The sequence below is a fragment of the Panthera tigris genome, chromosome B2, assembly GCF_018350195.1.
Source record: "Panthera tigris isolate Pti1 chromosome B2, P.tigris_Pti1_mat1.1, whole genome shotgun sequence".
NCBI lineage: Eukaryota > Metazoa > Chordata > Mammalia > Carnivora > Felidae > Panthera > Panthera tigris.
In genome coordinates, this window is record NC_056664.1 from 99,536,522 (window position 1) to 99,548,467 (window position 11,946).

An 11,946-nucleotide genomic window follows, 5' to 3' on the forward strand; every position below is an offset into this window, starting at 1 on the left:
TCCGCCACGTGACCTCCACGCCAGGCACCTTGAGGGCTGAAGGGCGCGCGTCGCGGGCCTGCAACCTCCGGCTAGTTCCGAAGTTGGACTTCCCGGCCCTGAAGGGGGCCAGGAAGGTGGGGAGGTGGCGCCAGCGGGGACGGCCGGGCCTGGAGGGGCGGGGCCCTGGCTCAGCTCCCAGTTCCCGAGGCTCGGCTGAGAAGCCGGGCGGCAGCAGGACTGCTTCTCCCGAGCCGCCGAGCTGGAGCTGGAGCTGGAACTCCGCGGGGCCGGGGCCCCGGGTGCCGGGCAGCGGCTCCTCCAGGCCGAGGCCGCGGCGGAGAATGAGGCGGTGGCGGGTTCCCGGCGGAGCCGCCGGGCGGGAAGCATGCTGCGCTGGTTCATCACCGTGATCCTGTGTGCCGCCTTCCTGGGTCTGGTGAGAGCCGGGGGCTGGAATCCTCCCAGGCCGGGGGCGTGAGCAGGCGTCCTACAGAGAACGCGGTCTTCCGAGTTCGAGTCTCGCCTCTGCCTCTTGCAGACTGCGACCTTGGGCGCATTCATCTGCCCCCAGACTTAGTTTCCTAATCCGAAAAATGGGCACGGTTCTAATCTTGGAGGGTTATTGTCAAGTGATTTTCCTAATATATTTTCCAGCTCCAGCCAACCGTCCTCCTTCTCCTACGTGGGGTGGGGAGCTGCAAGGGGGTTTGCCAGGTTTATAGCCCCTGCCCCTCGCGCCCACACAGACCCCATATTATTACACAAAGCTGCTTTTCTGGGATCTCTTCTTCCTCGTCTGACAAAACATAGCCACCTCCTTATTTTTGCAGATGGGGAAATAGACCCAGAGAGGGAAAATGCCTTTTCCAGACCACACAGCTGGCTTTAAGTGGTAGAGCCAGGAATAATGTGTCTCTTATTCTGCCCACAATCTTATGTAAAACAAACCCGTAGATCCTTCGGTGTTTTTCTTAAGAGTAAACTGCAAGGCCAGAAGAGCCTTTTGACCAACCCCTTGACCTTCCAGCCATTACCTTATTTCTGGACCTCTCCGTCTCGTCACTTGTCTGGAATATTGGGATCTTGGGGATTTGGTAGGGTGAGTTCTCTGAGGAGAGTCGCTTCTGGTCACTTAGCGTCTTTCTCTGGAGTCACAACGGATTCTTAGAATGTTTTGATGTGGAAAAAGGAAAAATCATTGCGGACGCTTGGGGAGTCCTCACCTTGCGCCAGGTCCTGTTTTAAGCGCTTGGCAGGCGGGAAGTAATTTGATTGGAGATGAAGCTCAGCCTTCCCTCCATATACCAGGTGCTCACTCTGCCCTTAGTCTGGGACTGCTCTGGCTGGGGCAAGAGGCACACCCAAGTTTTAGAGCAGAGCAGTCCAATTAGAATCAATTAACCTTGAAGCCTAGACCGATAGAAACATTTTTTTATGTGTCTAGCAACTATCCTCTGATGGCTCGGGGTTTTCTTTGAAGAAAAATGTAGACTCAGACATTTAAATTGCCTATCTCCTGCGGATGTTGTGTCAGAGGAAGGACCCCCAAGTGCATCCAGAAATATTGCTCTGTTTTAACAACATCAAAAAAACAGGAACAATATTACAATATGTCTTGATAATTAAATTTTTTAACCTCTAAGTTCCTATTATTTGTATATAATCTAGTATATTGAAATGCCAAGACAAAAATTATTTTAATGTTACATTTTACCGTTGGTACAACAGAGTCTTCTGTGGTATTGTTCGAAAAGGAAACAAAACTGCAGCAAAGAGCCAAAAAAAATTAAATATATATTTTTTTAAACTTGAGAGTTGTCAAAACTAGAAAACCAATAGGATTTGACACATCAGATACAAGGAGCCTGAAGCTCCAGTAAACTAGTACTGTCGTCCTGAAATTTTCCTGGCTGTAAGACTTAAAATATTCCCCTACGTTACATTGAAATCCCCTCCTGTCTTTTTAATAGGGAAGAAAGCTACCACATAGACATTATTTTAATGGCTGCAAGTAAGAGATTTCGTCTTTTTAAATTTTAGGGAATGAGTGTTGCTATACTGGGACCCACATTTCAAGATCTGGCAACAAACGTGAACCGCAATATTAGCAGTCTTTCTCTGATTTTTGTGGGCCGTGCCTTTGGATATTTGAGTGGCTCTGTGATTGGCGGAGTTCTTCTTGACGCCATGAATCATTTTCTACTCTTGGGTAAGTACAACACCAATTGTAGCTCTTTGCAACTTTTATGGAATTCGCAGTTTGTTTTAAAACATGAAATATAGGGGCGCCTGGGTGGCTCAGTCGGTTAAGCGTCCGACTTCGGCTCAGGTCACGATCTCACGGTCCGTGAGTTTGAGCCCCGCGTCAGGCTCTGGGCTGATGGCTCAGAGCCTGGAGCCTGTTTCCGATTCTGTGTCTCCCTCTCTCTCTGCCCCTCCCCCGTTCATGCTCTCTGTCTCAAAAATAAATAAACGTTAAAAAAAAAAAAACCATGAAATATACTAGCTTGCAGAGTGGTTGACGACTCAAATGGGTGCATGCCTGTTTTCATCTTTGCAGTTATAGGGAATCTGTGCTGGGCCCCTCTGGAAATTTAGATTAGCCCCAGGGTGTGCTACCCGTCCTTCGCCTTCCTGACCATCACTGTAATTTAGGCACCACCCCTGGATCCACCAGCCAACATACCAGTTGTCCAAAGATCTTGGCTTGTCAGGGCTTAGGGCAGATCTCCTAGGGCCACCATAGATCAGAATGAATTCCTTGACCCTGCCCAGGCTAGACCCTGGACTGAGCATGAAGGTGGGAGAGAACGGTGGGTGAAATGACACAGGCTAAATTTTTGTCCCTGCCGCCCCATGTTAATGGTGACTCCAGACCTCTCTACCCCACCCTCAGAATAGATGGCAAAGCTTTTAACTTACTCTTTTTGAATGAATAGATATGTTTAAAGTTTATTTTTTGAGAGAGAAAGAGCACGAGTGGGGGAAGGGCAGAGGGACAGGGGGACAGGATCTCAAGCAGGCTCTGCACTGTCAGCACAGAGCCAGTGCAGGGCTCGAACCCACAAACTGTGAGATCATGACCTGAGCCAAAATCAAGAGTCAGATGCTTATCTGACTGAGCCATCCAGGCGCCCCTGAATAAATAGATATGTTTAAAGAAAATCTGGATTGGGGCACCTTGGTGGCTTAGTCATTTGGGCATCCGACTTTAACTCAGGTCACGATCACATGGTTTGTGGGTTCGAGCCCCGCGTTGGGCTCTGTGTTGACAGCTCAGAGCCTGGAGCTTGCTTCAGATTCTGTGTGTGTGTGTCTCTCTCTCTGCCCCTCCCCTGCTTGCGTTCTCTCTCTCTCTCTCTCTCTTTCAAAAATAAAATAAAATAATTTGGATTAATGTGATAAAACTGCTTTGGAAGTAAGGAGAATAATTTACTGTTATTGATGAATAAATGAATAACCACTCAGATTTCCAAAGTGGGTTGAGAACACATATCTGTGTGGTATTTCCCTCCCTATTCCCTACCTAATTATTTAATACACTTCTACAACAAACTATAGTCATTGCATCTTATTTTTCTCTTTTTAATTTCTTACCTCCTATCTAAAAATCCCTCTAGGTTCTCTTGAGCTCTCTGGTTTGCTATAAAACTTTGCCTTATGGTATCTAATTTGATTATTAGCGTTGCCAGAAATGAACTCCTGTTAGGACAACTTAGATTTTATAGTCCATAAAGATTATGGAAGCTTGTAAAGGAAATAACCATTTGTAGATGCTGAACCTCTCATCCACTTACTATTACTTAATTGTAATTTCACCTACTTCTATTTATAGTTTTTATGATGTTGACTTGATTCGCGGATATTGTTTTTTATAGCTGACGTTTACCTTTCTTCTCAGGGCTGTCAATGTTGGCCACCACAGTTGGTCTCTATCTTGTTCCATTCTGTAAGACAGCGGGATTACTGATTGTCATGATGTCCATCTTTGGTGTTTCAATTGGCATTCTGGATACAGGTCGGTGAGCCCTTCAGTGTCCTGTCTGGGAGTGGGGACTTCCTATTAGAAAAAGTAGAATGGATGACACCAAATGGTTATTTGCAGTGTAAAATGACACCAGCCTACTGAATTGCTCCTGGGGTCACCCAGTCAGAACCACCCTTTTGGCAACTACTCTTCTTGCCAAGTAGGGTACCTGTTTTTGAGCAGCCAACCATGGAGTGAATTTAAAGAACTTTGTTCAGTGAGGGATTATTGCTTTATGGTATCCAAACAGGAAAGGGTCCGCCACGTGGGTAACTATGGTGCAGGTGAAGGGGCTTTCATTTTGGGATAGAACTTTATCAGTGTAGTATGGGAGGAATTGATGGGTTACTAGGTTGAACCAGCTGGCTGAGGAATCCTAGAAGCGGCTATACAGTTTTAAAAAGCACTCTGCCTTTCTGAGCAACCTGTGCTCTGTATTATTTTCCTGCTCTTTTGTTTACTCTCAAAACCTCCTGCCTTCTTGCAGGAGATCCTCTCCATGGGTCTTGGTATCTTTTAAAAACCTACTAAATAATATGCTTGGCATTTTTGTCCACCCCTAAAAGCAACTCTTATCCCTTGCTCTACTGTTACTTAATAGATCGGGGATGTTTTGTACTTTAGGCTTCGTTTGGTTTAAAAAAAAAAAAAAAACAACAGAAAGAAAACCCAAGACTTGATGCTTCTTGCCTTTCACCTTGTAGAGGAGGTATCCTTGTTACCTGTCATGGGCACAGCAGAACTCTATAGTGTTCAGGTTTCTGAACATGTGTTTTGCATCTGTTATATACATGAATCATTTCCCTCAACTGGCTGCTTGGTAATTTGACCAAAGTCATATTTGACCAAGTGATAATATATACTTAAAATGTTTATAAATAAATATCCACCCTCGTCCTGCCACCCTGGTATTAGAACTGTGTTATAAAAAGCCTTGGGCTAATGTCCCTAGCTCTAGGAGGGAGTGGTTTACTAGCTTGAGGAATCCATTTGTGAGTATGTGATGTTACACTGCTTCCAGTTCTCTGGTGGTGGGAGGTTAGAGTGCCTTAATCACAGAATTGAGCGAGTTGTAACATCTGATCATTTAGAATGTTATATAAACCTAGTGCCACGTAAAGTAGGCTCTTCCTCTTTCTGATAGTAATGAAACGGGTTTTTGCCAAGTTTCTGTGATTAAATCATTTTCCTCATCTTTCATTGGTAGGTGGTAACGTCCTAATCTTGGCTATATGGGGGGACAGAGGAGCCCCACATATGCAGGCCTTACACTTCAGTTTTGCCTTGGGTGCCTTCTTGGCTCCACTACTGGCTAAACTGGCATTGGGCACGATGGGGTCTGCTGACAACCACACAGAAGCTGACTCTCACAGTTCTCTCAACCAGTCGTCTGAAGCTGACTCAGAATCTCTACTTGGAGTACCTGACAATCTGAATTTACTGTGGGCTTACGCTGTTATCGGTACCTACATTTTTGTAGTTTCTGTCTTTTTTTTGGCTCTGTTTTTGAAGAAAAGCTCAAGGCAGGAAAAAACCAAAGCATCAGCTCAGAGGTCTCGAAGAGCGAAATATCACAACGCCCTTCTGTGTCTGCTTTTTCTGTTCTTCTTTTTTTATGTGGGGGCCGAGGTAACCTATGGCTCTTACGTTTTCTCGTTCGCGACCACCCACGCCGGCATGAAGGAGAGTGAAGCAGCTGGGTTGAACTCCATCTTCTGGGGGACCTTTGCGGCCTGCAGGGGCCTGGCAATCTTCTTTGCTACGTGTTTACAACCTGGAACCATGATTGTGTTAAGCAACATCGGCAGCCTGGGGTCATCTTTACTGCTGGTGCTTTTCGACAAGAGCCCAGTTTGTCTCTGGATAGCAACGTCAGTGTATGGGGCCTCGATGGCAACCACGTTTCCCAGCGGTGTTTCTTGGATTGAGCAATACACCACTATCCATGGGAAATCCGCAGCTTTTTTTGTAGTTGGTGCTGCCCTGGGAGAAATGGCTATTCCTGCGGTAATTGGAATTCTTCAGGGAGAATACCCTGATTTGCCTGTAGTTTTGTATACCTCTTTGGGGGCATCGATAGCCACTGCTGTTTTATTTCCTGTGCTCTATAAACTCGCCACCTCACCTCTCGATCAACGGAAAGAACACAGAAAAAGCGAGGACCAGAAAGCTTTGCTTTCTAGTTCTGAGCTAAATGACTACGAGGAAGACAATGAAGAAGAAGATGCGGAAAAATGGAACGAAATGGATTTTGAAGTGATTGAAATGAATGATACAATGAGGAATTCCGTAATAGAGACATCTAGAAATATTCTGACGGAGCCCTTAGCTGAAGTCTCCAGTCACTCCCACTCCAGTGCGGTGGTGTTGGAGTCCTCTCCAGTTAATACTGGCAAGTCCCCTGTGAATCACCTTGCAAGAAACCAGGCTAAAAGGGACTAACACCTAGAGAAGATGGATTATTTACTGACCTCCTTGAATAGTCTCCAGTTCTAAAGAAGCCAGAGCAGAGCATTAACGGATTTTCAACATGCTTTGGGGAATCAAAATTTCTAGCTCTGAGTACATTTAGCAAATGCTAAAACGTTTTGGGAGGTTCTGTAATTCCCAGAGTTTTCCATAAAGAACAAATGGTCTCATGCAGCAGGATCTTGTTGTGAGGCTAGTGTTTGGCACGTGGCTGAGTCAGTAATGTTTTATGGTCTCCATCCCTCAGAGCGTGCAAAGAAGGTGTTTGTTGTTGAGAGGTTGGGTGCCATTCTAATAGCGTGTGAAACCGTCTAGCAGTTGAATCGATGAGCCGAACAAATGATCAGTCATCAGTATTCTGCCAGGGAAGTTGACGAGTGTCGTTTCATAAAAGAGCAACTTTGCAAGTGGACAGGGATTTTTTTCATTGCTTTGCCCTCTCTGTAGTAGTGCACCAGAAAACGCTAATCCTCGTTTGATTTCTGATTTCTGATTTCTGATTTCTATGAAGAGAACACAGAATGGGACCCGAGAGACCTGGCTTCAAACCTTGACTGCTGCTTCCTACTTATCTGGTCCTGCACTCAGTCACTCAACTTACGCAGGCCTCATTTATCTTCTCTCCTGACCTGTGATTCCAAAAGTGAAACTGAGGTGGTTTTCAAACTAGGAATCCATAAGGTTTTTTATTTAAAGTATATGCAAGGGGAAAGAAAAAAACGTTTGTGCAAGATGTCTGTTAGAAATTAATATAAGTGCCATCCATTCTTCCTTTCAAATGAGAAATGAAGCAAAGTTGATAGTTTTAAGCATAGTACCAATTGTGAATACGTGTCCGTTTAAGAGACTCCATGTTTAATAATGATTTGCAAAACACATTTTTAGTATTTCATCCATTCTAAGATGCACCTTTTTTTCACATTTATTTTCACATTTTTAACATCTCTGAAATCGGACTTTGTCTTACAGTCAGTAGTCTCTTAACACTGACAAAATTTAACTGATGGTTGTCCATGTACATATACGAAGTAATGTTGCATGTTACAATCAGTGTCTTAAACAGTAATCCATTCAGTTATGGAGATTTTACTATTTTTACAGATATTTTAAAGAGAAAAGTTATTTTTATATGCTGACTTTCTTGATGTTCAAGCAGGATTTGGAGGCGCGATGTTCCAACTTGAAAAGCTGTTTCTTCAGAGTTACTATGTTAGTACAGCTGTGGACAGTGTCTACCTTAGCAACAGGCTCTGGGTCTGAGCCTTGCATTTCCAGGACTCGCTCCTTGTTGAGTCTGGCTGGTAATCACGTTGTTAACACCGTAAACTAGGCTGCTAGTTTAATTTACAAAGAGGCGCAGTCTTTTCCAGTGTTGGGAATATTTGTATCACCCATCTAGGGCTCTTCCTTTCTGAGTTTGAAATATCTGGGAAGCCAAAATAATGAGTAGAAAGTGGCTTGATAGCTTAGGGGTCCAGAGATCACAAAGGGTACTTCATAGGAGCGTGGCAAATGACTAGCACTGATGATAGTTTTTGTTAGTTTTATGGTGAATAACAGTTAATTTCTACTCGATTGCGGTATGTTTGCTTTCTCTTATCTCATTTCTATAATTTTGCCTTTGTTTTTTCCTAAGCGAAATACGGTATCTTTCTTAACCACTGCCCACTCACCTTCTCTACCTGCTGCGATAATCGTTTATGTTAATAATCTAGCACTTTTGGAGAACGCTGGTGGAGAAATGTACAGTAAAACGCCTATTCTTGCTCTTTTTATGTTGTACTTCCAGCTGGAACTTGGAGACCACCACTGCTGCATTTAGTGCGTTTTCTCAGGTTGGTGGAATTTAGGCAGTTGCTACTGTTTGGCAGCCGGGAGGCTTGCTGGAACAGGGATTCTGTCTGCAGCCTCTACATTTAAGGGGTAGAAGATGCAGCTCGAGGAGAGAAGGATGGTAATAAGAACATGGCAACAAATTTGGAAATCCAAACTGGAAAATCCACTAGAGTTCCACAAACCAAAATGTGAATGGCCATGTGAGATTATAGGCATTGTGAAAGTTTGATGATGTATTTCCATATTGGAAGGATAAGACTTAGTACAATTCCAAGAATTAGCATTCATCCTAAGCAGTTCTTAGGTAAGTGTCTGTTGATCTGTGAGTAACCAAGAGTGAAGCTCTCTCTTGCTGAAGAGCAGATTTAGCAGTTTGGACATTTATTATCTCACAGTTTCTTGGGTCAGGAATTTGGGCATGACTTCCCCGGATCCTCTGCTCAGGGTCTCGTGGGGCTGCAGTCAAGTCGTCGGGTAGGGCTGTGCTCCTTTCTGGAGCATAGGGTTCTCTTCCGGGGCCATGTGTGCGATGGTTGACAATCCTCAGTTCCTTGCTGTGGTAGGCTGAGGTCTCTGTTGTTTTGCTGTCAGCCAGCACCAGCACCAATTCCCAGAACCTCCCACGGGTTTTTTTGGTTTTTTTTTTTTTTTTTTTTTTGCCAAGCAGGCCTCTGTAGATCCTCTCACAACATGGCAGCCTATTTCTTCAAAGCCAGCAGGAGAACCTCTCACCTGAGTCCACTCTGCTGGAATCTTCTATAACATAATCACAGGAGTGACCTCCCGTCACCTTTGCCATCTGCGCTTGGCGGGAAGCAAGTCATAAATTCTACCCAAACTCCAGGGGAGAGGCTAATACAGAGATGTGACTCATAGGGGGTCGCCTTAGAGTGTGTTTGCTACGCTCTGGTACCTGTAGAACCAAGGTTTAAGAGAACTAAAAAGTTTGAGCTGGGGAAAAGAAACCCTCAGAAGTCATTGAAAGTGATATAGGTACCAAACCGAGTGAACTAATGTGGGGATGGAAGGTTCCCCATAGGCCAGGCCAACAAACCCGATAGGGGAGAATCTTTTTGTTTGTGGAGCACTGGATAGGCTAACTCCGAGTTATGCCTTTTTTTCCCTTGACATTTTATTTTATGTCCTTTACCACTATGCTTTTAGCCTGTTCAAATGCAGCTTACTATGAGGGAAATAGGTGAATTTCAGTTTAATTGTATTTTCATAGTAAAGTCCAAGAAGACGTTGAGAGCATTTTTCAATTACTCTTATTTTTTAAAGAAAAATTGTTTTTAAAAATCAGTTTTTGTAAATTTTTTTAATGTTTATTTATTTTTGAGAGACACAGACAGAATGTGAATGGGTTAGGGGCAGAGAGAGAGGGAGACACAGAATCGGAAGCAGGCTCCAGGCTCTGAGCTGTCAGCACAGACCCCAACACAGGGCTCGAACTCACTAGCGTGAGATCATGACCTGAGCTGAAGTCAGACGCTCAACTGACTGAGCCACCCAGGTGCCCCTAAAAATCAGTTTTTATTATATAAAAGTAATGAGGGTCAAGTATAAGTAATTTATACAAAGAAAGGTCATGTTGGAAGATTAGGGAAGTACATAAAAATGTAAGGGACAAGTGTAAGTAATTTATATAGTTTTTATTTAATTTATTTTTTAAAAGTAATCTCTGTGCCCAACGTGGGGCTTAGACTTAGGACTCTGCGATCAAGAGTCTTATGCTCTACTGACTGCACCAGCCAGGCCTGTATAAGTAATTTATAATTTTAAACACCTAAAAAAGTTCTTAATTTCTCATCAATGTAATTTCCTGGGTAAAGAGGTAAAAAGAGAATTTCCTCCTACCAGATAAAGTTTCAGAAACAACTTGAATTTTGTGTCCACAGTACATGGACACTATAGTTGATGGACTGGTTGTCAGTTTGAAGACTTGTAATTTATTTATAAAAAAAATAAATAAATAAAACCATAGCAACGTATCACTCAGTCTTGCCACTTAAAAGTTATCACTAAAATCGAGCTTAAAGCTCTTAATGGAAGAACATCTGTTCTTCTGGGATACCCTGTATCTGTGTGTGTTAAGGGCCAGTTGTTTTGTTCACAGTGCTGTGAATGTGTGTGTGTTTGCATATGTGAACTCACAGATATCATGTGGGTTTGATATTTTCCTATACTCTGGGGGTGCAGTGGGGGTAGAGGTGGCAGAGAAGGGATACAAAAAAGCTTGAGGTATGATTCCAAGTTTGTTAGAGATGTTCCTTTTTTTTTTTTTTTTTTTTTTTTTTTTGGAGAGCATGAAGGGGAGAGAATCTTAAGCAGGCTCCATGCTCAGCACAGAGCCTGATCCCACAACCCTGGGATCGTGACCTGAGCCAAAATCAAGAGTCAGACACTCAACTGGCTGAGCCACCCAGGCGCCCAGAAACGTTCCTTTTTTTTTAACTGAAATTTTTATCGTGATTATTACAGATTTTCATGCAGTTGTACGTAGTGGCTCTTTGTTTTTTGTTTCCACATTTCCTGAGTGAGGGATCCTTTTCTCAGTCTGCAAGGGTAGAGCACTAGACTAGCGCTTCTCAAACTGTAATGTGCATTTGAGTTGCTTGTTAAAATGCAGATTCGAATTCAGTACTGCCTGGGATAGGGGCTGAGAGTCTACATTTCTAACAAACTCTTAGGAGATAGGGAGCTATTGGCCTGGGGACCGACCACTTTGGGTTGCAAGATTCACTTTTTGGGAATGTCAAATTCTTTACTGCGTTGGGGAATTCAGTTTGTTTTTGTTTTGGCTTCTCTAAATCTGACCTTAAATCTGTAGGAGTCTATAGTCCCCATGTACTCCCTCCTCTTTCTCACACACACACTCTCTAGGACTCTGTTCTGAATTCTCTCCAGTCCTCTCCGTTTACTGTATTCGCTGTTGAATATTTATTCCTTATGTCTGTTGAATGCCTCCTATTTGGCAGTCTCTGGGGGAGATGCTATGTGTACACGGGTGAGATCAGGAGGTTCCTCCCTCCGTGGAACTTAGCCTCTAAGGCAGTACTGTCCAGTAGAGTTTTCCATAATGAGGAGAACGTTTTACATCTGCGCTGCCCAGTAGCCACTGGCCACATTTGGTGAATTGAGCCCTTGAAATATGGCACGTAAGACATAGAAAGTGAATTTTTAATATAAGTGTCTACATTAGCTGGTGGCTTCCATATTTGATAACGCAGGTATAGTGGGAGAAACAAGTGGGAGAAACATCACACAAGATGTTTCCAGGAAGATTTTATTTTCTGTTATATTAGAAATTAACAACTATTTGGGGTCAGAAAAGTTGTCATAGATACCTTCTCAAACGGCATAATGTAAATTATCATGGCACTTAGGAAAGGCCTGGTTTTAATGGGTTATAGTGGTAGACAGTGGTGTTCAGTGATCTAAAAGAGGTTTATCTTTCCATGTGTGTTAAGGAAGCAAACCGAGGCTGGGTCATGTTGGTGGCCAGGAGGATTGAAGCTCCTCCCACTGAATGCATTTGAGCTAAGTTGAACTTGACTTGGATTTTTATTTAGCTATAAAGTTTCATATTTAATAAGTTCTAAAGTTTCATAACATTGAATTTTTGCAGAGAT

At 43.5% G+C, this 11,946-nt stretch overlaps 1 protein-coding gene across 1 annotated transcript; it reads left to right on the forward strand.

Moving 5' to 3' along the window:
- Positions 1 to 16: 16 nt before the first annotated feature.
- Positions 17 to 8,951, forward strand: MFSD4B (major facilitator superfamily domain containing 4B). The gene is given in 5 exon segments (XM_007078784.3): positions 17 to 418; positions 2,023 to 2,191; positions 3,884 to 4,000; positions 5,217 to 6,421; positions 6,423 to 8,951. Coding segments are annotated over 5 exon segments (1,578 nt in total). The 5' UTR covers positions 17 to 367; the 3' UTR covers positions 6,459 to 8,951.
- Positions 8,952 to 11,946: the final 2,995 nt, after the last annotated feature.